Source organism: Microcaecilia unicolor, chromosome 9, assembly GCF_901765095.1.
Source record: "Microcaecilia unicolor chromosome 9, aMicUni1.1, whole genome shotgun sequence".
Classification (NCBI taxonomy): Eukaryota; Metazoa; Chordata; class Amphibia; order Gymnophiona; family Siphonopidae; genus Microcaecilia; species Microcaecilia unicolor.
This window is the reverse complement of record NC_044039.1, coordinates 178,378,459-178,405,571: the sequence shown is the minus strand read 5'-3', so window position 1 is coordinate 178,405,571 and position 27,113 is coordinate 178,378,459. Positions and strand designations below refer to the sequence as shown.

Genomic DNA, 27,113 nt, shown 5'->3' with positions numbered 1-27,113 from the left:
CCTTTTCGCAAGGTGGTCAGGCAGCAGAAGGCATGTTGAAAATTCTGGCCAGGGTACGTTCAACACTTTTGATGTAGCATCCAGGATCACTGCCCAGGGTATAGTGATGCGCAGACTCTCATGGCTGCATGTCCTCTGACCTGGATCATTCGGTCCGCAGCGGATGGCGGATGTTCATTGGGGGGGATAACCTTTTTGGTGAGAAAGTAGAGGATCTGGTTGGACCAGCTCAAGAAGCACAATGATGCTATGGATTCTCTCTCCCGCCGGGCGTCTTCTGCTACTACCTCCTCATCTAGGAGGTTTTATTGGAGGAAAGAGGAGTGCTCCCTATTCCTATGCTAGGCATAGGTTACACTCCTGCTTCTCGGCAGCCTGTCCAGGCTCAGTCCCAGGAAGCTCATTCCTCGTCAACAGCATGCACCTAAGGCCTCTGTGGCTCCCCAGCAAAAGCAGGGGACGAGCTTTTGACTGGCTCCAGTTCAGCATAGCCTCAGTAAAAGTGTCTGTGCCGGACACGACTGCCGTTGGAGGGAGGTTGATATTTTTTCACCCAAGGTGGCCCTCCCATAACCTCCGGTCGGTGGGTTCTTCAAATAGTCGGTCAGGATACACCCTCAATCTGGAATCCAAACCTCCAAAATTGTCCACCGGGAGCTCATTCTTACAGTTCCCAGCACAAACAGGTACTTGCAGAGGAACTCTCCGACCTTCTAAAGGCCCCAAGCGGTCAAACCCTTTCCACCAGGGGAAGAAGGGCTGGGAATATTCCAAGTACTTCCTTGTGCAAAAGAAAACAGGGGGGATGCGTCCCAATCCTAGACCCAAGGGCCCTGAACAAATTTCTTGTCTCGAGAAAAGTTCAGGATGGTTTTCCTAGGCACCCTTCTTCCCATGATTCAGGAAAACGATTGGCTATGCTCCTCTGGCTATGCCTACACACACATCTCGGTACTTCCAACTTACAGGAAGTATCTTCGATTTCGTCTGGGAATACAGCACTTTCAGTACTATGTACTTCTTTTTTGCCTGGCGTCTGCGCCCAGAGTGTTTACCAAATGCCTATTTTTAGTCGCAGTGTCGCTACACAGACTGGGAGTGCATATGTTTCCTTATCTCGACGATTGGCTGGTGAAGAGCACCTCAAAGGAGGGTACTCTGGAGTCCATTCAAATGACTATTTGGGTGCTAGAGCTACTGAGGTTCATCATAAATTATCCCAAGTCCCATCTCACCCCAGTCCAAACTTTGGAATTCATTGCAGCCCTGTTGAACACTCAGGACAGCTTGAGCTTATCTTCCCGAGCCAAGGGCAGACAAACTTCTGTTCCTGGTGTCCATGGTTCGAGCGTCTCACCAGGTCACGGCTCAGCAGATGTTGAGACGTCTGTGGCATATGGCCTCAACAGTTCATGTCACACCATGGCATGTCTATATAGAGATCAGCTCAATGGACCCTAGCTTCCCAGTGGTTTGAAGCTGCGGAGGATCTAGAGAATGTAATCCAACTGGTCCACTGGCTTTCGAAATTCTCTTTACTGCTGGACGATTCGATCCAATTGACCATGGGACGACCATTCCAAATTTCTCAGCACAAAAAGTGCTGACGACGGATGCATCTCTCCTGGGGGTGGGGAGCTCATGTAGATGGGCTCCACACTCAGGGAGCCTGGTCCTTTCAGTGAAAAGAGGTCTGCAGATCAACCTCCTGGAATTAAGAGCGATCTGGAACGCTCTAAAGGCTTTCAGAGATCGGCTGTCCAACCAAGTAATCTTAATTCCGATAGACAATCAGGTTGCCATGTACTACACCAACAAGCAGGGGGGCACCGGACAGCTGGCGTAGCCAGACAGCCAGTTTTGGGTGGGCCTGAACCCAAAGTGGGTGGGCACAAATTTTTCTCTGCTCCGCCCTACCTCCACCCTCAAAACTATAAATACTTTAGCTAATGAGGATCCTCAAGCTTAATCAGCTGAAGACTTTTTCTGAAGGTGGCCAAACTCTCTTTTACCAAGCTTGGCAAGCATCAGCAACATCCCGAAGCCACTGATGCCAGCACCCACACATGCTTAGCTGTCGATGGCTCAGGATGCTGTTGCCAGAGCTTGGTAGAAGGGAGTTCTGGCTGCCTTTGGAGGAGATCCTTAGCTGGGATGCCTGGAATCCTCACCAGCTATACAGCAAGGGTTAGGACTGGGTGTTAAACCTACTTGGCCCAGGTCAGAAAATAAAGGAGGGCTCCCCTCCCGATTCCCTCTCCTCTTTGCCTCCCCTCCAATCTCCCACCTGCCATATTATCACACCAACAGACCCTCACCAAATACAGGAACAGGGATCACAAATTAGAAATAAATATTTAGACAAAAATTGAAAGGGAACCCTAAGAAATTAACATAGCATATTGCAACACTTGGAGACATAAACAGAGATGCATTTCCTTTTCTACAGAACACAATAGAAAACACATTTGCTATGCACATTTCCAAAAGCTAACATATTCCATTAAAACATTCAAATAAAATGCTTTGTTTCTACCTTTCTTGTCTGGACATTTTATTTTTCCATCTTGCTGGTTCCAATTTCTCTTTTCTGCTTTCCTCTCTGTCGTCTGCTAATTCTTCTTCAAGCGGCTGCAGTCCATTTGTCTTTTCTCTCCTCTCTCCTATCTGTTCCCTCATTATTCCTGCCTCTGACATATTGATCATTCCTTTTTAGCTCTTTTCTGCCTCTCTCTCACCCTTATTCGTCTCCTTTTTACTTTTCAACACCTATCAAATTTCCATCTTCTTCTCTCACCCACTAGCTCTCCCATTCCCCATCTTACTCCTCCCCATCCCTATTTTCTCTTTTATCTTAATCTACTCCCCATTACCATATTTCTACCCTGTGTAATCACTATCTCTCATTCATTTCCTTGCCACCCCCGCCCTCCCCCCTGGCCTCATCCACAGGGTTTCCACAATTCCCATCATCTTCCTCCCTCCACCCTTATACCCACATCTGATCGCCTCCACCACCCCACCCTGGTAGCCTTATACTTTTCCTGCCTTCTCTCTTCATTCCTGTCCTCTCCCCCATGGCCCATTTCCCCCTCACCACCTACTGTGTACCTCTCCCTCCCTCTCATCCACCCCCATGTCTATCTCCCCTCTCATTCCCAACTGTCCACCATCTCTCTCTCCCTCTCCTTTGTGTTTTGGGTCAACATGCTCTCTCCCCTTCCATACAGCATCTCTACCTTCCTCCACCTCTACCATCAGTCCACACATTCTCTCTCCCTTTCCCTGTGTTCTGGTGTCCCACATCTCTCTCCCCTTCCCAGCAGCATCTCTCCCTTCCTCCCCTCTACCATCATGTCTCTCCCTTCCCTCCACCCTATTGCCCACCATTTCCCCCTCTCCTCTCACCCCTATGCACCATTTTCCCCCTCTCACCACCTATCCCCTCTCTATGCAGCATGTCTCCCTCCCCTCCACCTCATACGCAGCCGAGACTTCTCCCTTCCTCACCCCTCCACCCCTTTGCTGCATCTCTCCCTTCTTCCCCGTGCAGCATCTCCCCCACCCACCATGCCTCATCTTTTCATCTTCCCTCCCCCCTGTGCATGTTCATTGCTGGATTTCCGTTTGAAGGATCTTAGGTATACATAAGGGAGAAGAAGGGATTTCAGGGATGGAAGCAGATGATCAATGAGGATCTCAGTAGCGGGGAGAGAGGTAAGGAAACGAGAAGAGAGGAGTGAAGATGGGTAAGCACAGGGAGAAAAGATAAGGGCAAGAGTTAGGAGGAGAGAGAAAGAAGTGGGGCAATAAAGGAAGAGGTAAAGAGCAGACTGAAGTAGGGGGAGGAAAGGAACAGGGAAGGGGGTGATAAAGAGGAGAAATACTGGGATTACAGTAGGAGAGAACTGTAATTACAAGGAAACTAAAAGAGCAGGCATGTTAAAGGAGGTAATTCATCCCTTGCTTCTCCTGGCTCCCTTGGTATCCCTATCCCTCTATCCTTTTTCCCATATTCTCTCCCCATTCCTCATCTTCACCTCCCAATCCTGTATGCCTTCTCATACACACACGATGCACTCTGTTACAGGAAGGAGAGCCAGGGGGAGGATCCCAACAAGTCACAATAAAATTAAGTCGCTTTCCCAGTGCAGGTCAGCTGCACGTTTATAGCAAGAAATCCCCAGAAAGAAGATGCAACAGTGCCGAGACTTACCTGGAATAATAGAAGGTCTTATCCTAGGATGTCTCAAGTAAATGGGCTCCAAGTTCTTCATATTTCTGTGCAGCCTCGCTTTAATATCAATCCCTGTAAGCAACTCTGGAGGCAGGCTACTCCGCCTGGATGTATTATAAGCAGTCCAACCTGACTTCAATTTACTTTTAGTCTTGGAATACAGAGACTGCTGTCATCAAGGGCCATTATGAAATAGGCACCTTAATTTAAAATATAAAGCGAAAGGGAAACCATTTGCAAAAACAAAGGGCCCTGCCTGGACCTCAGCAACCCTCCAGAGCGCAGACACTGCCATGCTTAGCACAGCACTCGTTTGGTGAGTTTAGCAGGTTAGTGGGCGTGGGGTGGGCTCTCAAGCAGGTGTAGAATTACTAAACAGCCCCTCCTGTCCACAGTTAATTGCAGAGAGGAGGAGATTTGCCATTAAAAACAACAACAACAACAACAAAAAATCATTAGGCTTATAAAAGTTTCCAGAGATCTGTGGAGTTCCAACATTATCTGAACTCAGCATCTTGTGTTGCCTGCAGGAGGAATGTGTTGTGACAGCTATTAGTATTTCATGAACTCTTTAGTAGCAAAACATCCTGACACACAACATGAGTTCTGATCTGTTTCAGATCTACTTACAACCATTGTTGCCAATCACCTCTCTTTCGCACACACATCTTCCATCTTCCGTTCCCCTGTGCAGCTGCTGTCCCCCGTCTTCCCTCACCCTCCTTGCAGGCCCACCCAGCAGCAGTGTTCCCACGCACTGCCTGCCGGCTGCCGCTCAAGTTCAACAATCTCCTTGCAGCTACTAAAGCGCTAACCCGGAAGAGGAGAGACTTCCGGTTTAGCGCTTAGTAGCTGCAAGGAGATTGTTGAACTTGAGCGGCAGCCGGCAGGCAGCGTGTGGGAATTGCTGCAACCGTGAGCACTGCTGTCTGCTGCTGGGCGGGCCTGACCCCAAATTGGGTGGGCCCAGGCCCACCCGGGCCCGCCCGTGGCTACACCCCTGGCACCGGATCTCGCCCTCTGTGTCAGGAAGCCGTCCAGATGTGGCTTTGGGCTCGCCGTCACAGCATGTTTCTCCAAGCCAGTTATCTGGCAGGCATAAACAACAGTTTGGCCAACAGGTTGAGCAGGATAATGCAACCTTGCGAGTGGTCGCTGAACATGGGCGTAGTCCGCAAGATCTTCCGAGCATGGGGCACCCCCTCGGTGGATCTTTTTGCCACTCAGATCAATCACAAAGTCCCTCAGTTCTGTTCCAGACTTCAGGCCCACGACAGACTAGCGTCAGATGCCTTTCTCCTACATTGGGGGACAGGCCTCCTGTATGCATATCCTCCCATACCTCTGGTAGGGAAGACTTTGCTGAAACTCAAGTCAGAGTGCGGAACCATGATCCTGATTGCGCCCTCTTGGCCCCGTCAGATCTGGATCCCTCTTCTTTTGGAGTTGTCCTCCGAAGAACCATGGAGATTGGACTGTTTTCCAACCCTCATCACTCAGAATGAGGGGTCGCTTCTACATCCCAACCTCCAGTCTCTGGATCTCACAGCCTGGATGTTGAGAGCTTAGAATTCGCCTCTTTGGGTCTTTCGGAAGGTGTCCTGAGTCTTGCTTGCTTCCAGAAATGATTCCACGAAGAAGTGTTACTTTTTCCAATGAGGAGGTTTACCGTCTGGTGTGACAACAAGGCCCTAGATCCTCTTTCTTGTCCTACATAGACCCTGCTTGAATACCTTCTACATTTGTCAGAGTCTGGTCTCAAGACCAACTCTGTAAGAGTTCACCTTAGTGTGATTAGTGCTTATCATCGCCTTGTAGAGGGTAAGCCTATCTCTGGACAGCCTTTAGTTTTTCGCTTCATGAGAGGTTTGCTTTTGTCAAAGCCCCCTGTCAAACCTCCACTAGTGTCATGGGATCTCAACATCGTTCTCACCCAGCTGATGAAAGCTCCTTTTGATCCACTGAATTCCTGCCATCTGAAGTACTTAACCTGGAAGGTCGTTTTCTTGGTGGCTTTACTTCAGCTCGTAGAGTCAGTGAATTCAGGCCTTGGTAGTGCATGCACCTTATATCAAGTTCCATTACAACAGAGTAGTCCTCCGCACACACCCTAAGTTCCTGCCAAAGGTGGTGTCAGAGTTCCATCTGAACCAGTCAGTTGTCTTGCCAACTTTCTTTCCCCGTCCTCATACCTGCCCTGGCGAAAGCAGTTTGCACACCTTGGACTGCAAGAGAGCATGACCTTTTACGTGGAGCGGACGAAGTCCTTTAGACAGTCCGCCCAGTTGTTTGTTTCTTTTGATCCCAAGAGGAGGTGAGTCGCCATCGGAAAACGCACAATCTCCAATTGGCTAGCAGATTGCATATCCTTCACTTACGCCCAAGCTGGGCTGACTCTGGAGGGCCATGTCACAGCTCACAATGTTAAAGCAATTGCTGCATCAGTGGCTCACTTAAAGTCAACCTCCATTGAGGAGATTTGCAAGGCTGCAACGTGGTCATCAGTCCACACATTCACATCTCACTACTGCCTCCAGCAGGATACCCGACATGACAGTCGGTTTGGGCAGTCGGTGCGACAGAATCTGTTCGGGGTTTAGAATCCAACTCCACCCCCCTAGGCCCATTTTTGTTCTGTTCCAGGCTGCACTCTCAGTTAGTTGTTTATGGTTTCAGGTCAATCTATGTTATGTCCTCGCCGTTGCGAGGCCCAATTGACCAGTGTTCATTATTTTGAGTGAGCCTGGTTGCTAGGGATACCCCACATGTGAGAACAAGCAGCCTGCTTGTCCTCGGAGAAAGCGAAGATACTTACCTGTAGCAGGTATTCTCCGTGGACAGCAGGCTGATTGTTCTCACAAACCCGCCCACCTCCCCTTTGGAGTTTTTGTTTGTTTATTATTTGCTTTTTGATTAAACTGAGTGGGAACACTCACACGACAGGCGGGAAGACGTCCGTGCATGCGTGATGCGCGCGCCAGAAGGCTCTGGCAAAACTTTTTAAATTTTGCTGTAGAAAAATTTGCCGTTTCCTGGGCCGCCATGGACGCCAACCCACATGTGAGAACAATCAGCCTGCTGTCCTCAGAGAATACCTGCTACAGGTATGTATCTTTGCTGTTTGGTCTGACATCTGTCCCTTTGTGTCTCTGCCTGGCGCTGTGTGCGCCACCTGAGCCCCAGTCCCTTCTGGGACCTCTCGTTATTCTTTTCCCTTCCCTAGTGTTTGATTCGATTCCAGTTCAGCCTTGCACGCTTAGACTCTGTATGAGTGGGTTCCCGATCGGCCTTGTGGCCCGCATGAGTGGTCTATTTCCCTTTTCTGGTGGTGCTTGCTGATTTCCTTGAGTGTGCGGGGCTTCGTGGCCCATGTTACTGCATAGCGCCTGTTTCATCTTCCCTAGGCTTTGGCCAAGGTCCTTCCTAGGCCACGGCCTAGGCACAAGGGCTCACGATCAGAATAACAGCTGCCCAGCATTCACTAACTTTCTAGAAGCCTTTGGCAGGCCTGACCATGCATGTACGCATGCCTTCCCACTTGCCTGACTCATGCAGGACCCACAGTTTCATTTTATCTGCGGAACAGTGAAGATGTGTCTTCTCTCTCCTGTCACGTGGTTTACTTCACAAAATGTTGTTCTTGATTTCCTGCCTCTCCACTTGTTTCCAAGAGAACCCAAAAAATTTGGGAGGTCCTATGTGAAAGACTTTTTGGCACACCAAAGTCCAGTCCATCAAATTCAGGAGCTGCACGGACACTGGAGACACATCAACATTGAGGAGATCTCACCCTGCCTTGACCTTGGGTGCAGTATCATCAGACCTGACACCAAGGACTCACAAGGATTCTGCATTGTCCTCATTGGCATTAATACTAATGGATTTGACATTAACAGTAAGTGCCTTGGCCAGCACTGACTGTTATGCTAAAAAAAATTAATCTTGTTTTTAAAAGAGCAATGCATTAAACACATTCATTTCTCATTTATATTTAAATTTACCTATTTTTAAGCTAATGTTTCCCCAGACTAGTCCTGTTTATAACTATTTGACAGCTGCCATGACACAAAGGATCAGGTTTACTAAACATTAGTGTCTGCTAAATCAGTGTGCACTGCTTCCTAGCCATGTTATTCCTATAGGTGCAACAGCAGTGTTAAGGTTTAGTAAACATGGCCCAAAATCATTTATTTTTTTTTGTTACATTTGTACCCTGCGCTTTCCCACTCATGGCAGGCTCAATGTGGCTTACATATCGTATACAGGTACTTATTTGTACGTGGGGCAATAGAGGGTTAAGTGACTTGCCCAGAGTCACAAGGAGCTGCCTGGGCCTGAAGTGGGAATCAAACTCAGTTCCTCAGGACCAAAGTCCACCACCCTAACCACTAGCCACTCCTCTGACTTATGTGTCCTGTTATTGCATAAGAACCAAGAGAAGTAATGTTGAATTTTACATTTGTTTTAATCATACATAAGCTTACAGAACCTGTTTATTTATGCAAAGTACAGTCAGAAGATGTTACTTACCAGGTGGTCTATTTATAGCCAGGTTTCGAAAATGACTGCCTTTGATGATTTCAATAGATAAACGGCCAGTGGTGGCATTATATGACAACCCTACAAGCAGTTCTGGCACCCCTCCATGAGACAGGGACTGGGTAGATGAAGCACTGTCACTGTGAGAGATAGCAGACAGACTGGCCTGAGAATTTCCACTCTGGAAGAAAAAAAGAAATGTCCTTAGTTGTTTTGTAGTGTCTGCTTCTACTTACTGATTATATTCTAGTTTGTAGGGTTGAAGTTACAAAACATTAAAGATTAGAGAGCATTTCTAGCACCATTTCTCAAAAACATTCAGTTTGGCATGTCTCTCTATAAAATGGTTCCCTGGTGATAAGCTCTAGCAGATGTGGTGCTATAGAACCTAGATGAAGTGGAACAGTACAGGATAGTTACAATTATGTATTTCACACTTACCACAGCACAGCAAAAGAAGCACAACGGGCCCCAAAAATTGGAGTGAAGAAACAGGCTTATTAAAGGACCCGACTCAGGCCATGTTTCGGCACTGTGCCTATGTCAGGGGTCAGCTAGATACTTTCTCCAACACCAAAAAGTGTTGCTCAGTACAATCAAGTCTTAATAAAATTATCCAACATATATGCAAACTAAATATGAACAATGCCAAGATAACAAATATAAGATGGGAGGCTCAAAAATACAAAAATGTACTTGGTGCTGCCAACTTGCACTGACCAATGTATGTGCGCTGACAAGATGGTGTGTACTTATGTGTGACAAATATAGGAATTCCAAAAGGTGTGTTATGGGTAGAGCAGGGGGCAGATTTGTAATGTACATGTATATTTTATAAAATACACAGGTACACATGTAGAGTACACACACATTTACACCAGTTTTGCACTCTATTGGTGCCAGTTCTGGGAGCCTATTTTATAAAGGCACATAAGTACTTATGTTGAATTTATAAAACAGGTACCATCTTGGATACCTCAAATACACAAGATCAGCCCTAAGAGGGTAATTTTCAAAACCATTTCTGTGGGAAAAACAGTCAGAATTGATTCTTATAAAATTTCCTGCCGCACGAAAGACTCCTGAAGAAATTGCAGAGTCATGGAATCGGAGGTAGGGTATTATTATGGATTAAGAACTGGTTGAAAGATAGGAAGCAGAGAGTAGGATTGCGTGGCCAGTATTCTCAGTGGAGGAGGGTAGTTAGTGGGGTCCCGCAGGGGTCTGTGCTGGGTCCGTTGCTTTTTAATGTATTTATAAATGACCTAGAGATGGGAATAACTAGTGAGGTAATTAAATTCGCCGATGACACAAAATTATTCAGGGTCGTCAAGTCGCAGGAGGAATGTGAACGATTACAGGAGGACCTTGCGAGACTGGGAGAATGGGCGTGCAAGTGGCAGATGAAGTTCAATGTTGACAAGTGCAAAGTGATGCATGTGGGTAAGAGGAACCCGAATTATAGCTACGTCTTGCAAGGTTCCGCGTTAGGAGTTACGGATCAAGAAAGGGATCTGGGTGTCGTCGTCGATGATACGCTGAAACCTTCTGCTCAGTGTGCTGCTGCGGCTAGGAAAGCAAATAGAATGTTGGGTGTTATTAGGAAGGGTATGGAGTCCAGGTGTGCGGATGTTATAATGCCGTTGTATCGCTCCATGGTGTGACCGCACCTGGAGTATTGTGTTCAGTACTGGTCTCCGTATCTCAAAAAAGATATAGTAGAATTGGAAAAGGTACAGCGAAGGGCGACGAAAATGATAGTGGGGATGGGACGACTTTCCTATGAAGAGAGGCTGAGAAGGCTAGGGCTTTCAGCTTGGAGAAGAGACGGCTGAGGGGAGATATGATAGAAGTGTATAAAATAATGAGTGGAATGGATCGGGTGGATGTGAAGCGACTGTTCACGCTATCCAAAAATAATAGGACTAGAGGGCATGAGTTGAAGCTACAGTGTGGTAAATTTAAAACGAATCGGAGAAAATTTTTCTTCACCCAACGTGTAATTAGACTCTGGAATTCGTTGCCGGAGAACGTGGTACGGGCGGTTAGCTTGACGGAGTTTAAAAAGGGGTTAGATAGATTCCTAAAGGACAAGTCCATAGACCGCTATTAAATGGACTTGGAAAAATTCCGCATTTTTAGGTATAACTTGTCTGGAATGTTTTTACGTTTGGGGAGCGTGCCAGGTGCCCTTGACCTGGATTGGCCACTGTCGGTGACAGGATGCTGGGCTAGATGGACCTTTGGTCTTTCCCAGTATGGCACTACTTATGTACTTATGTACTTATACACAGGTCACCCTATATGTGTAGTGCCATTTCCTGCATACTTGACCTGCTGTAAAGGAAGGCATCCCTGTGAATGGGTTTGCAGTAGAGTTTGGATCTACAACTGAAACTATGCATGTGCTTTAACTGCAAAGTCTGTAGAATGAAATACATGCTTATCTTTCACCAATCTGTGCAGATATACATCTCATAATAATGACAATATGATATAATTGTACTACACAATAAAGAGCTGTTTCATAACTGGACACATAAGTCAGAGTTCCAAAAGATCATCTATTTTATAAACACAAGATTTAAATTACAGAAACTAAATAGGAGAATGTTTATTGCAAACCCACAAAAATACTCTCAAGCTATATGAAAAATGGAGCTTCTATTGCAACCGAGATGGTTCACTAAACAATACATCAAAAATGAGGGTGTAAATAATAAATCAAATTAATCAAAACAATAATAAAAGTAATAGGAGCATCAGAAATTATTCACTGAAGTCAAAGAATAATAGGACTGTCTTGGATATTGTCAAATATGTCCAGACCTCTGCATACAATTTTGATCATTTGCCTCCTCTCAAATGATTTGTACAAGTTTGGTTTAGGTATCTACAACAGATCTGCATAACCCATAAAACACAGTCCTATCTTTGTCTGGTTAAGGGTTGATAAGTGTCAGCTGGCTGCACATACCCAGCTATTCAATGCTGATACCTGCACATGTCCCAGCATTGAATATTGGGATACACTGCAGTGGCGGCTAAAAAATTGCTCACTACAGTTGGCTGAATATTTTATCCATAAATAACAATAATCCAGCTACATACTATTCAGTGCCAAATATGACTCCAACTCAACCAATCTTCAAGGCCCATGCTTTGTCTGTCATCCATGTGCCAACACCAGTACATCGACAGGGGCTGACATCGACCTTGGAAGAGGCGGTGCTCCTCTCCTGCTCCCCCGGTGTCCTGGACAGGATCTGCCCCTCTGCACTCTCACTATTCAGGTGTTGGAGCTACTAGGGTTCATTATAAACTATCCAAATTCCCACCTTCTGCCAGTTCAACAACTAGAATTCATTGGAGCCCTGCTAGACATGGTTCCAGCATGGGCCTTCTTTCCAGATGTCAGGGCAGAGGCGTTGATAGCCAAAGCCCTTAAGGTCCATCTCAGGAAAACTTGGGCGCCCCTTTCGATTATGCCCTTCTTTATCACTTACAAATAGTAAAAGTGTAGTACATTTTATTATTTCACATACTCACACTCATATTGCTCCTTGGTTCTAAAACCAGTGTCTCTTTCACAGCAGTCTCTTGATTGATGTGGCTCAGATAAAACAGCTTCTCACCCATCATCTTTTCACGGTTCATTTTGTGCACAGCATAAAGACGGAATCGGAGTGCGTAGCTGCCCAGTTCTTCTGACTCCAGTTTGTGAAATGTGAATGTTTCATTGAAGACTGGTTCTGGCCCCCTTTGAATACTAGTCTTACCCCTTTGCTTCTTACTGGGCAGCAGAACTACATGAACCTGCCATGTGCTCACACCACTGCGATCCTTGTCAGGGATGCCCTTGGCGTCCACCACTGTTACAATCAATTTTTGTCTTGATGCTTTATAATCAAATATGACATCTAGGTCACCACATTTCGATATTGGTTCATGGCTGTTCTGTGGTTCCTGTAGTGAATTTGCTGTATGTTGTTCCTGTGATAGACAAAATTTAAATTTTAAAAATATGTATATTAAATCAGTAAACATACAGTGACTTACAGGTAACAGGGGAAAATATATGATTTAATAAAATGCTCAAATAAGGGGCTGTTTTTCTAAGCTGTATTAAGTGCTAGCGCACATCTAACACAGCTTAAAATGGTGTAATCATGGGACACACTCAAGCATCCTGTGGTAACTGCCAAGTGTGCGCTAATCCAGGTGCTAAAAAGTTTTGTATTTTTTTGAAGAGGGCATATCAGGGAGGTGGAAAGTGGGTGTTCCTGCGTTAACCAGCTAGTGCATCCACATTAGCATATACTAATTGGTTAATGCAGGATTACTGCATGAACCCTAACCACCTACAAAATGAGTGGCAGTAAGTGCTCACTCAATAATTTTTATATTGACTGTGCGCTAATAGCAACATTAGCTCAAGGCCATTGATACAAAAAATAGAAAATCAGTCATCCTGAATGTTATCTCTCTATACCTGATTGCTTAATTCTATTATGTTATCCATGTTCTTTATGTAATATCAGTTGTGTTTAAATCTGTTTTATTAGTTGGAGCCACAAAGTCCATGGAATATACACGTCACATTCAAACTGTATAACAAAGCATCTACATTTCCATACATTTCTACTAAGTGTTTCTTTTGCTTTCCCCCTCTTGATCCCCAACTTCTTTTATTTTATCCCCCCCCCCCCCCCCCCCCCCGGCCCTCCCCCTGCCCTCCCAAACCTAATCTCTCTTTCCTTTCTCCTGTCACATCATACAAATCAGTGGGTTTAAGAATTCAACAAGTGGCTTCTTGCCGCAGCAGTCATAGTGTCCCAAAATGGTGACCATCTTTGCTGGAATCTCTCGCCCATCTTAGAGTCAAAGTTTTTTATAGCCATGCATTCCAAGCGTAACAGAGACACCATACGAGCACGCCATTGCTGCCATGTGGGGTATTGGTATGACAACCATTCAGTCAAGATTACCTGCTTGCCAACAATTATGGCCCTTAAAACAAATGCAGTATATCCCTTTCTGGGCGTCGTCCCTAAGTTGAGGCAACCAAAAAGTAAGGACGAGTTATATTGCCATGATTGTCCCCACAGTTTGGCAACATAGGCTATAATCAGTTTCCAAAACTTCTGAATACCCACACATGACCAAAACATATGGCCCAATGTTGCTCCTGCACTGCCACACTTTGCACACTCTCCCCATGGTGAGAGCCCCATATGAAACGCTCTCTTTGGAGGTATATGCAATCGCAAAACCATTTTGTATTGTAACTCCCAGTGTGTGGCCCAGGTCGTAACTCTTCTTATCTGTAAAATGTGGGTCTTCAATTGCTGTGTTGTGACTGGCACTTGCAAATCTGTCTCCCATAATTGTGCCAATTTATGGTATTCCACTTCTGGAGCTGTGTCTCGTATGTGTCTATGATGGTATGTCATGGGTACTTTCTGGTGTGATTCCAGCGAAAAGGCTGATGAAAGTTCTTCCTGTACATCTTCAGTTAGCGATGTCCAAGGTAGAGAAGCAATATAGTGACTCAGTTGCCTATAGTAGAAAATATCACTGTCAAGCAGTCCAAATTCGTTTTTCAATTCTGAAAACTCTCGAATGCGGCCCTCTCTGGTTAATACATGTAATAAGTATACAATACCCTTGCTTTTCCAGTTCCTAAATACAGCATACATCTGACCCGGAGGAAAAGCATGATTGTCACTAATGTGCAGGAATGGGGTTACCTATGCAGAAAATTGGTGTAAGCGGCATATCCAACCCCACACTGCCTTTGCTGTTACCATGATTCCCAAATGTTTCAGGGAGTATGGCACAGGTGCACCAGTGCTATGTAAATAATTACTGAAGTGTGTCCCCTGTGAAAGACCCAACTCTAGTGTTGTGTTGGTGTAATCATTGGCATTCCTATACCAATCACTTATATGCCTCATTCCACTAGCTATATTAAGGAACCTGAGATTTAAAAGACCCAAGCCTCCATATTCCACTGGTATACTTAAAGAAGGGATAGAGAGGCGGGCCTTTTTCCCTCTCCAGAGAAATTTCTGCAGATGTTGATTCAAAATTTGTTCATCCCTTCTTCTCAAATACAGCGGAATGGTTTGAAATATATATATCCATCTGGGGGCTATAATCATGTTAAATAAGGCTATTCGTCCCAGTAGTGACACCGGAAGCTCGCTCCAAGCCTGTAAACTCGATTTTGTATCAATTAGCAGTTTTTGTATGTTAAGTTCATATAGCTTCGACATGTCTGCCGATATACAGACTCCTAAGTATCTAATAAAATGCTTTTCCCAAGTTAGGGAGAATTTAGATTTCCAATCATGTTGGGCTCCTTGGACTATCTCCAAGGCGGACGATTTAGACAGATTTAGTTTAAAACCAGAAATTTGTCCGTATCTATCTGTTTCTTGCAGTAGTATGTCCATAGACCTTGGTGGGTCTGTCACCGTTAACAGCAAATCATCGGCAAAAGCCAGTACTTTTACTTGGTGACCAGCCACCGATATACCTGTAATGTCCTTATGAGTCATAAGCATGCGCAGAAATGGCTCCAGTGAAATTACAAATAGAGCTGGGGACAATGGGCAGCCCTGCCGAGTCCCCCTTTTAATCTGAAACTCATTCTCCCGCATACTGTTAACCAAAACCTGTGCTGCCGGATCACAATAGAGAGCCTGGACTGCCTGCAAAAACCATCCTGAGATCCCCATGGCCTGCATCACATGAAATAGGTATCCCCAATTCACCCTATCAAACGCCTTTTCGGCGTCTAAACTCACCACTATAGAGGGGTCCTCTTTTTCTTGGCAATACGCCATAGCAAGCAGGAGGCGCCTGACATTGTGTGTGGCTTGTCGATTACGAACAAATCCTACCTGCTCAGCACTTATCAATTTAGGTAAGTATTGCGCAAGCCTCTGGGCCAGTATCCCCGCAAATAGCTTAATGTCAACGTTCAACAGTGATATTGGCCGGAAGTCCTCCGCTCTATTCAACTGCTTTCCAGGCTTTGGCAACAATGTAATAAGCGCGGTATTAGCATAAAGGGGGAAACTACCTTTACTGACCACCTCATCCAAATGTTCCAAAAGCGTTACCTGTGCCTCCAAAGGTAGCACCTTATAATACTCCCAGGAATACCCATCTGGTCCCGGGGCAGTACGTAGCTTTAATCGTTTAATTGCCTGTTGTAGTTCACCTATATTCAGGGGCGCAATTAAGTATTGCCAACTCATCACATGACAACTTGGTAAGCCCTAAAAAGTGGGCACAAAACCAGGAGTCCCAGAGACTGGATCACAGTAAAGCTAAAACCAAATTTTATTAATTAGTATATTTGACTCGACACAACCGTTGTGTTTCGGCCAAAGGGCCTGCATCAGGAGTCTACAAATAAAAACAGTAAAAATAAACATTTGACATAACATAAAAATTAATTGATATATAAAGCAACATAAAAACACTATAATAATATGTAGAATATTCATAAAAAAACAAACACAAAATATATATCAAATGATCAGAACAACAGCAAAATCATAATGATAATAATACATGCGTAACAATTAAGATGACTAATAAAATGAAAAATGTGTCAGTAGGAAAATAATTCTTGAAACATTATGCAACAGTATAAAACAGAAGAAAAAGTAGAAAAAAAGGAAGAGAAAACAAAAAAGAAGAAAAATGGAAAAAATAAATAAATAATTAGGAAAAAAAGAAGAAAAAATATGTAAATAAAAAAATGAGTAAAGAAAAATTTATTATTAAATATACGAAAAAGGACTAACCTAAATACTAAGGTAGACAGCTAATGATGATCCAGAATAAGAAATACTGGCGAATAGAGGAATAGAGTGAGGCAAAATATTTAGTAAAGATGCTTCCAATCTCTTGTTGTGAGGAAGTGGTCTTATTTCGTTCATCTTGCAGTGTGGTCACCACCCTGGGCCCTCCCCAGTTCTTAACTACTCTAGCTAGTAACCGTCCCGTTTTATTACTAAATTGTTGTAATTTAAATTTATAATAAATCGCCAATCTGGTTTCGTTTTCGTGTATTAAGGTGTTTAGGGTAATTTGTATTGTTTTCAGCTCTTCTAAGGTCTTAGGTGAAGGTCTTCGCGCATGTACGCGTTTAGCTTTGAGGAAGTTTTTCTAATTGTAAAATATTTGCTGCTCTACGCTTTTTCCTTGCAGAACAATAGGCTATAATATCTCCTCTTAAAACTGCCTTCGAGGCCGCCCAAAACAACATGGGATCCACCTGTGCATGTTCCTTATTATGAAATGCATAGTCTCCCCATTTACTCATCAGATATTTTTGAAAAGCGGGCTCCGTATACAAGTATGCTGGAAATCTCCATCCTGCCCCCCCCAACTCTATCCCCGGGTGCCTCAAGATCCAGCCACACCATAGCGTGGTCTGATATTTCTTCCGGTCCAATATGAGTTGCCTGTACTTGGGAAAACATGGACATCTCTACCAAAATATAATCTAATCGCGCTAGGGTACCATGGGCGCGTGATCTATGTGTGTAATCTTTTTCTCCTGGGTGCAGTGCCCTCCACGCGTCTACTAAATTTAATGTTTTTGCAAGCATTTTCAGTTCTCCCGCTCTCTGTCCAGCATAATGTGCCGAAGTCAGATTTGAAGAGTCCTCCCTCGGGTCAAAAACTAAATTAAAGTCACCCATAACTAGTAATTTATCCATTCCCTGTTGAAGACAGCGGCTTCCCAAGGACTGGTAAAATTCCTTATCGCAGTCATTAGGACCATATACTCCAACCAACAAGAAACTAAAGCCCTGTACCCACACCCGCAATGTAATGGTTCTACCATGCCCTCCTTTCTCCACCACCGTTACTTTACAGGCTAACCCTTTACGAAAAAGGACCACTATACCGCCCCTGCACCCCTTAGAGTCCACGGTATAACACTCCCCCACCCAAGATCTCTGCAATTTAGCCTGTTCCGCTGCACTAAGGTGTGTTTCCTGTAGGCAAGCTATATCGGCCTTATGCCTTTTAAGGGCAGTCAATATTTTATTCCTCTTTATTGGGGAAGTTATACCCCCCACATTCCAAGATATTAGTCTAATTGGGTTATCTCTTTATTGTTATAGGTATTCCCACTGCCCCTGCTCTCTATATAAGTCAGGCATATGATTCTACAAGTGCCTAGTCCCAGCAAGACCTTCACCTTCCACATGCTTGTATGTTCCACCTGCAGAAACACCCGCGCACTCCCAATGCTTAGAGTTAGGAAAGAGTCTCCCCTCCCTCCCCCCCACCCCCCTCCCATTCCTTAACCCCCCCTACCATACAGGTACCCTGCTTCATTCACCTGATCTAGTCAGACATTGAAGCTAAGACCCCAGTGCACACTAGAGACCCCGAACTCCATATTACATTGAAACATTATATATCATACATACATTTTACTCATATAACTTTGAAGGGGATGTGGTCCCTACTGAACGCTCCTCCACTTTATCATTAAGTTCAATGTCAGGCATCATCAAGAATTTTACTTTCTACTAAGCATTGTTTTGCGGACTCCGGCGAGGTAAAGGTCTGCCATGTATTGTGTACATGAACTCTCAGCTGAGCAGGGTATTGGAGCGCAAAACGAACGTTCTTTTGTACCAGCTTTGAACACAGCGCATGATATTGCTTTCTCTTTTCCTGTACCAGTGTGGAAAAATCTTGAAAAATCAAGATGTTCCTATTATTGTATTTCAGCGAGTCGCGCTTAAGTTTGAATCCTTGGAGAATTTCAACCTTATGGCGATAATTTAAGATTTTTGCGATGACCACAAGTGGGCGGGTATAATCTTCTGGTCGGCGGCCCATGCAGTGCGCCCGTTCAATCACTACGGGCCCCATCGTGTTTGTAAGTGCCAGTTCTTTAGACAACCAATTTTCTAGCCAGGTTTCTAGATTCCTTTCAGGTAGCGCTTCGTCCAGTCCCACAATCCGTATGTTATTCCTGCGTGCTCTGTTTTCATAATCATCAAGTAGATTCCTCTGTTCTTTTAGTTGGCAGCGCATAGTAGCAATATCTGGTCCAAATCCGTGCGAGTCATCCTCCACCGCCGAGACTCGCGTCTCCAGGTCTCCTACGCGGATTCCCATTCCATCCAACGCTGTCTGGTAAGACTCTAATTTGTTGGTGAGCGCTACCCACCTGGGTTCCCATGCTTTCTCAACCGCCGAAGTCAGTTGTGCTAGCTGGGTTTCTGTAAATGCGGGTCCGGTAGCCCCGGCCTCTTCCGCCATTTTAACTTCTCCGCTACTTGCTTTACTCCTGTCTTTCTTCGCTGACTTTTGAGCCATATCTGCCGGTAGTGTTGTTAAATATTTTTCCATATAATGGAGCGATTCCGTCAGTTCCACCACGATATTTTTCACTTTGTTGGAGATCGGGGTCTCGGAGCTTCGGTAGCACGCTGCTCCCTAGCTCATGACGTCACCGGAAGTCCTCTGTAATATCAGTTGTATCTTTTACTCTGGAATGGCGAATGCCATGAAGGAACATTGTAAGCCACATTGAGCCTGCAAATAGGTGGGAAAATCTGGGATACAAATGCAATAAATAAATAAATAAATTTTACAGCTGCAGTAAAAATGACCTTAGCACATGGGAAAGATCAGCATAGGGGCACTAAGGCCAGTTTTACCACAGCTTAGTAAAAGGACCCCTAAGTTTATCTAATGCAAGGTGTTTACAAATCCCAAAGAATTAAGCAATTCAACTTAACACAGAAAAAAAGATCTTTGTGGAACACATTACATTTCATATGATAAAATGCTTATTACAGCAAAGAGAAGGAGCAAAGTACTGACACAAGTCCAAACAGCAAAAAACAGCACCAGGAGCCTTCAAAATAGGGACACAGTACCTTTAATCATACGCCTTTGGAAAACAATCTTCAAAAATGACCCGACACAGGCCATGTTTCGGCGCACAGCGCCTTGCATATTATGGAATGCTGTTGATTCTTTGGAAGCATAGTATTTCCAAAAGGAACCTACTTCTCCTTTGGTAGCTCCAATAGATGTGGTCAGGAAGTATTTGGTGGAAATTCTGAAAATGCCATCTGAGTCATTATCACGGATTGTGAAAGTACAATACTTCTCTTTTGGGAGAAGTCCAGATGGCTCAGCTGACGAGGGGCAAGGAGATGTCATGAATCTTACAGAGTTTCAGTCTTCACTGAAAGTTATTACACAGAGAACTACTTTGGTCATCATGTTTGCTCTTGAATTTGATCGCAACACAGTTTTTCACCTTTACTTTCCTCGTATGAATAGGGACAAAAATTAGCATTTTTTGTTTTCTGATCCCAAGCAGCTAATAGAATTTGTTCAGGTAAAGGAAGAGTTAAACATTCAGGTTGTTGTTCCTGCGGACTGAATTAACATAAGGGATGGCTTAGACACTGGATGTTCATTTTCAAAGCAGATGGATGCCTCAAAATGTCTAAAAAAAAAAAAAAAAAAAGATCCATCTGCCAAAAATGTCCAAAGTCAGAATTTGGATGTTTCACACTGCAGTTCGTCCAAATAACAAGGGGGGGGGGGGGGGTGTTGTGGATGTATATGGATGGAACTATGGAGGGCCCAAAAGTAAGATGTCCAACAGCAACTTTCGAATGGGTAGAAATGTCCATTTCTAAAAAGAAGGCTGTTTTTATCTAGACCCGTTTCAGTCACATCCAAGTTGCAAAAAAGTGCTCTGATTGAGCAGCTAACCACTAGAGGAACTAAGGCATGACCCCTCCTTATGCCCCCGGTGGTTACTGTCCCGCTTCCTCTTCCCTGAGAGTGAAACCAGAAAAAAAAACCAGGCTTTATGTCAGCTGCAGATATTATGGCCATTCTGAAGAAAGCAAGAAGCAGGTCAGAGGAGTAGCCCATTGGTTTCCGTGGAGGGGCATAATCGAACGGGACGCCAAAGTTTTGCTGAGGACGTCCTCGCAAATCATCCCAGTGGAGGGGCGGGGAAACCTGTATTATTAAAATACGGTTGGGGACGCCCAAATCTTGACATTTGGGTCGTCCTTAGAGATGGTCGTCCCTAGACTTGGTCGTTTCTGATTGTCGTCAATAATGGAAACCAAGGACGCCCATCTCAGCAAGCCCTTTGTTCATGGGAGGAGCCAGCATTTGTAGTGCACTGGTCCCCCTGACATGCCAGGACACCAACCGGGCACTCTAGGGGGCACTGCGGTGGACTTCATAAATTGCTCCCAGGTACATAGCTCCCTTACTTTGTGTGCTGAGCCCCCCCAAACCCCCAAAAAACCCTCTACCCACAACTGTACACCACTACCATAGTCCTTACGGGTGAAGGGGGACACCTAGATGTGGGTACAGTGGGTTTCTGGTGGGTTTTGGAGAGCTCACATTTACCATCACAAGTGTAACAGGTAGGGGGGAGGATGGGCCTGGGTCCACCTGCCTGAAGTGCACTGCACCCACTAAAACTGCTCCAGGGACCTGCACACTGCTGCGATGGACCTGAGTATGACATTTGAGGCTGGCATAGAGGCTGGCACAAACTATTTTTAAAGATGTTTTTTGAGGGTGGGAGGGGGTTAGTGACCACTGGGGGAGTAAGGGGAGGTCATCCCCGATTCTCTCCGGTGGTCATCTGGTCAGTTCAGGCACCTTTTTGTGCCTTGGTCGTAAGCAAAACAGGACCAGGTAAAGTCATCCAAGTGCTCGTCAGGGACGCCCTTTTTTTTCCATTATGGTTCGAGCACGCCCATGTGTTAGGCACATCCAAGTCCCACCTTCGCTACGCCTCCAACATGCCCCCGTGAACTTTGGTCGTCCCCATGACGGAAAGCAGTTGGGGACGCCCAAAATCGGCTTTCGATTATGCTGATTTGGACGACCCTGTGAGAAGGACGCCCATCTTCCGATTTGTGTCGAAAGATGGGCGTCCTTCTCTTTTGAAAATGAACCTGATAGTGGACTGTAAACCAAGGGATGCAGGTTCAAATCCCACTATAATTCAATTCATTTTTTTCTGGGGCTTCCTCCAGCAACATAAAAATACTTACTGCACCTAAAGATATAAGACACCGGCATGCCTGGAGGCTATCGAAGTGGTGTACATTCAGGCACAGTCAGTGCTTTTTTTGTGCCGGTACACGACGGTACGGCATACCGGCACCTTTTTTCTGGGGCTCACCTGCTCGGTCCCTGCTGTTTGCTCCTGGCCGATCCCTGCCTCTAAAACTTTTATTTTTTTCGCGAACCAGCAGACAAGAAAGAAAACAAACAGCAGACAGGCTTGCCTCCTTCCATCGCGTCAGCCGCTTCGTTTCCCTGCATTCTCAGCGCGTCCCGCCCTCCTCTGATGTCATTTCCTTTCCTCAAGGGCGGGACGCGCTGAGAATGCAGGGAAACGAAGCAGCCGACGTGATGGAAGGAGGCAAGCCTGTCTGCTGTTTGTTTGTTTTCTTTCTTGTCTGCCGGTTCGCGAAAAAATAAAAGTTTTAGAGGCAGGGATCGGCGGGGTACAAACAGCAGGGAGCGAGCAGGGGAGGGTGAGCAAGTGGGGCTGGGGGGTGTGTGGGCAAGTGGGGATGTGTGGGCAAGTGGGGCTGTGGGGATGTATGGGCAAGTGGGGCTTGGGGTGTGTGTGTGTGGGCAAGTGGGGCTGGGGGTGTGTGTGTGTGTGGGCAAGTGGGGCTGGGGGTGTGTGTGTGGGCAAGTAGGGCTGGGGGTATGTGTGTATGGGCAAGTGGGGCTGGGGGGTGTGTGGGCAAGTGGGGCTGGGGGTGTGTGTGTGGGCAAGGGGGGCTGGGAGTATGTGTGTATAAGCAAGGGGGGCTGGGCAAATGGGGCTGGGGTTTGAATGATCTCAGGGGCAGGTGGAGGCTGGGGCGAGTCACTGGACATTGAAGGGAGGGGGAGGATGGGGGCAAAAGAGAATCACTGGACATGGAGGGGATGGGATAGTAGGGCAGGGGAGAGAGGAGAATGGAGAATTGCTGGACATGGATGGAAGGGGAAGGCAGGGAAGAGAGAATTGCTGGACTTGGATAGGAGAGGAGGGCAGGGGAGAGAGGAGAATCACTGGACATGGGAGGGGAGGGCAGGGCATGGGAGAGAGGAGACATGCGGGACATGGATGGAGGGGAGGGAAGATAGGAAGGAGATCCACATGGATGGGATGGCAGGGGAGGAAGGAGAAATGCTGGAAATGGATGGAGAGGAGAGCAGAGCAGGAGATAGAGGAGAATTGCTGGACATGGATGGATGGAGGGGTTGGCGGGGAGAGAGGAGATTTGAACCTGTGTCCCTTGGTTTACAGTCTACTACTCTAACCACTAAGCTATTCCTGCAAGGATGTGTTTGTGGCCATTTTAATATGAAAGTGGCTGTGTGATGGAGGGAAAGGTGAGTAGTGGAGTGCCTCAGGGATCGGTGCTGGGGCCGATTCTGTTCAATTTATTTGTGAGTGACATTGCCAAAGGGTTAGAAGGTAAAGTTTGCCTATTTGTGGATGATACTAAGATTTGTAACACAGTGGACACCCTGGAGGGAGTGGAAAACATGAAAAAGGATCTGAAAAAGCTAGAAGAATGGTCTAAGGTTTGGCAATTAAAATTCAATGCGAAGAAATGCAAAGTGATGCACTTAGGGAGTAGAAATCCACGAGAGGCGTATGTGTTAGGCGGTGAGAGTCTGCTAGGTACGGACGGAGAGAGGGATCTTGGGGTGATAGCAGTGGCGTAGCCAGACAACCAATTTTGGGTGGGCCTGAGCACAAAGTGGGTGGGCACAAAATTATCTCTCTCACCCCACACTTCCCAACTCAAAATATAAATACTTTAGCTGATGAGGATCCCCAATCTCTGTCAGCTGGGGACCTCCACTAGAGATGGTCAGAACTCCTCTCTGCCAAGCCCAGCAGGCAGCAGCAACTCCTCGAGCCACTGATGCCAGCACCCCATACACGCTTAGTTGTCAGTGGCTCCAGGATGCTGCCCCCATCTGCCAAGCTCGGTGGAAGGCAGCTCTGGCCAGCTTCGGAAGAGATCCCCAGCTGGTAGGGCTTGGGGATCCCCACTAGCTACAGCAAGGGTCAGGGCTGCTGTTAACCATGCTGGTGACCTGGGCAGAAAAGAAGCCCCTCCCCCAATTCCCTCTCCTCTCCAATCTCTTCATCTGCTGTTACAGTCACACTGACAGACTCTCACAAATTACAGAACAAGGGATCACAAATTAGAAATAAAAATATATATAGACAAAATTGAACTGGGAACCTCAGCATGCACTGCAACACTGGAGAAAAAAACAAAAACAAAAGCGCATTTCCTTTTCTACTTAACACGATAAAAAGACATCCACTATGCACATTTCCCAAAGCTAACATATTCCAATTAAAACATTAAAAATAAAATGATTTTTCTACCTTTATTGTCTGGACATTTTATTTTTCCATCATGTTGTTTCCAATTTCTCTTTCCCGCTTTCCTGTCTGTCTTCTGCTAATTCTTCAAGTGGCTGTCCATTTGTCTTTTTTTCTCCTGTCATTTCATTTCCTTACTACACCTGCCTCTGAAATATTGATCTTTCCATTTTAGCTCTTTCCTTTCTTTCTTTTTTCTTTTCTGCCTCTGTACACTGAAATTTCATCCTCTTTCTAAATCTTTTCATTCTTTTTACTTTTCAGATATCTATCACATTTCCATTTCCTTTCACCCACTAGCTCTCCCATTCCCCATCTCTCTCTTTCCCAACCTATCATTCCTTTCCATCTTCAATCTATGCACCATTACCATATTTCTACCCCTGTAATCACTGTTCTCTCATTTATTTTCTTGCCATCTCCACTCCCTGGGCCTCTCCCCCATACTTTCCACCATTCCCAGTCTCCCTCCCTCCACCCTTCCAGCACAGCATCTGTTCCCTCTTTCTCCCATCCTCACCCTCATAGCCTATCTCCCTATCCATTTTACCTCCCACCACCAGCATCTTCCTGTCCCATCTCTCTCCTCCCCCATTGTTCAGCATTTTTCCCCTCTCTCTTCCCTACCATCCATTGTCCATCTTCTCTCCCTGGAGCCATCATACCTCTCTCCCCTCCCCCGCTTGTGCATCTCTCCTTTCCTCTCTTCCACCTTCATGTCAAACTTTTCTCCCTCTCCCTGCCTTGAGCCCCTGGTCTAACATCTCACTCTCCCCCCCACCCCACCCCCCCCCCCCACAGCATCTCTCCAAATACCATGTTCCAACATTTCCCCTTTCAGCTTTCCCTCCTTTTCCTCCACTTCCATGTCCAACACTTTTTTTTCCTCTCTGGTCCTTTACCACTCCTATGCAGCCTTTCTCTCCCTCTCCCCATCCCATCCCATCCCATCCCATCCCATCCATATCCAACAATTCTCCCTCTCTTTCCCCTTGCAGCATCTCTCCATCCCTCCCCCCACATCAAGCAATTATTCCTCCACCCCACCTAGCACTACCCTGTCTCACTCCCTCATCCCAACAGTGCTCCTGTCTCTCCCTCTCTCCTTGACCCCTCAAGCCACCTGCCAGCATGCTGTAGGTTTTTTTCTCTTTCTTCCCCACCCCCCAGCCACCCGCTGACATGCTGCATTTTCCCCGCTCCCCACCCCCTCGCTAGCCATCCGCTGACATGCTGCACATTTTCCCCTCTCTCCCCCCCCCCCCCACCAGCCACCCGCTGAGCGCTGACATGCTGCATTTTCCCCGCTCCCCACCCCCTCGCTAGCCACTCGCTGACATGCTGCACATTTTTCCCCTCTCTCCCCCCCCCCCACCAGCCACCCGCTGAGCACTGACATGCTGCACATTTTCCCCGCTCTCTCCCCCCTCCTCCACCAGCCACCCGCTGCAATTTGCACTCTCCCACCTCCCAGTCACCCAACGGCGTGCTGCAGGCCTTCTTTCCCCTCCCTCCCCTTCCACCTCCTTCGGGCGGCGCTGCGGTCCAGCTCTGCACGTCTGCAGCTCCGCTACGTGACTGCTTTGTTCCTTCTTCGGCCAGCTTCACATTTTCTTGCGTGCTGCGGGGCCAATGCAGAGGAAGCATTCCTAGCAGCGCTGCGTGCGGACGGCCCTGGCGCAGCACGGCTCTGCTGGTCCGGACAGGGATGATAACAGCCTGACAGGGGAGGGAGCAGGGAGGGAACAAATCCTGCGGCGTTCAGTCGGGTGGCTGGGAGGAGGGAAAACTGAAGTGAGCGGCAGCTGAGCAGCAAGGAAAAAGTCGCGGTTTGGACTTTTTTGAGGTGCATCGTTGCTGGGCGGGCCTGAGCCCAAAGTGGGTGGGCCCAGGCCCATCCAGGCCCACCCGTGGCTACACCCCTGGGTGATAGTATCTGAGGATCTGAAGGCGATGAAACAGTGCGACGGCCGAAGCTAGAAGGTTGCTAGGCTGTATAGAGAGAGGTGTGACCAGCAGAAGAAAAGAGGTGTTGATGCCCCTGTACAAGTCGTTGGTGAGGCCCCACCTGGAGTATTGTGATCAGTTTTGGAGGCCGTATCTTGCTAAGGATGTAAAAAGAATTGAAGCAGTGCAAAGAAAAGCTACGAGGATGGTATGGGATTTGCGTTACAAGACGTAGGAGGAGAGACTTGCTGACCTGAACATGTATACCCTGGAGGAAAGGAGAAACAGGGGTGATATGATACAGACGTTCAAATATTTGAAAGGTATTAATCCACAAACGAACCTTTTCCGGAGATGGGAAGGCGGTAGAACGAGAGGGCATGAAATGAGATTGAAGGGGGGCAGACTCAAGAAAAATGTCTGGAAGTTTTTTTCACGGAGAGGGTGGTGGATGCTTAGAATGCCCTCCCGCGGGAGGTGGTGAAGATGAAAACGGTAACGGAATTCAAACATGCGTGGGATAAACATAAAGGAATCCTGTTCAGAAAGAAGGGATCCTCAGAAGCTTAGCCTAGAATGGGTGGCAGAGCCGGTGGTTGGGAGGCGGAGCTAGTGCTGGGCAGACTTACACGGTCTGTGCCGGGGCTGGTGGGTGAGAGGCGGGGATAGTGCTGGGCAGACTTATACGGTCTGTGCCAGAGCCAGTGGTGGGAAGCAGGGCTGGTGGTTGGGAATTGCCATGAATGCTTCATTAACTCTCTCTGCTCCACCCACTGATCTTTTCACAAGGTTATATCTACCACATGGAAACCTGCCGCTTATTTGCTTTCTGGAGCCCTTGTGTTACAAAGTAGAATAGTTCTGAATGGTACCTTGCCACAACTGCAGAACTCCCATTAAAGTCAATAGGAGTGATTTTGATACTTT

The 27,113-nt window shown here is 46.4% G+C and overlaps 1 protein-coding gene across 1 annotated transcript in view; it reads right to left on the bottom strand.

Moving 5' to 3' along the window:
* The window catches only part of SYT16 (synaptotagmin 16), a 240,832-nt gene that overhangs the window by 127,795 nt on the left and 85,924 nt on the right, over positions 1-27,113 (bottom strand). Inside the window, exons 5-6 of the mRNA XM_030213711.1 lie at positions 12,326-12,769; positions 8,768-8,957 (exon numbers count right to left, since the gene is read on the bottom strand). Of these exons, the coding sequence (XP_030069571.1) occupies positions 8,768-8,957; positions 12,326-12,769 (634 nt within the window). The remainder of the gene's footprint in view (positions 1-8,767; positions 8,958-12,325; positions 12,770-27,113) is intronic.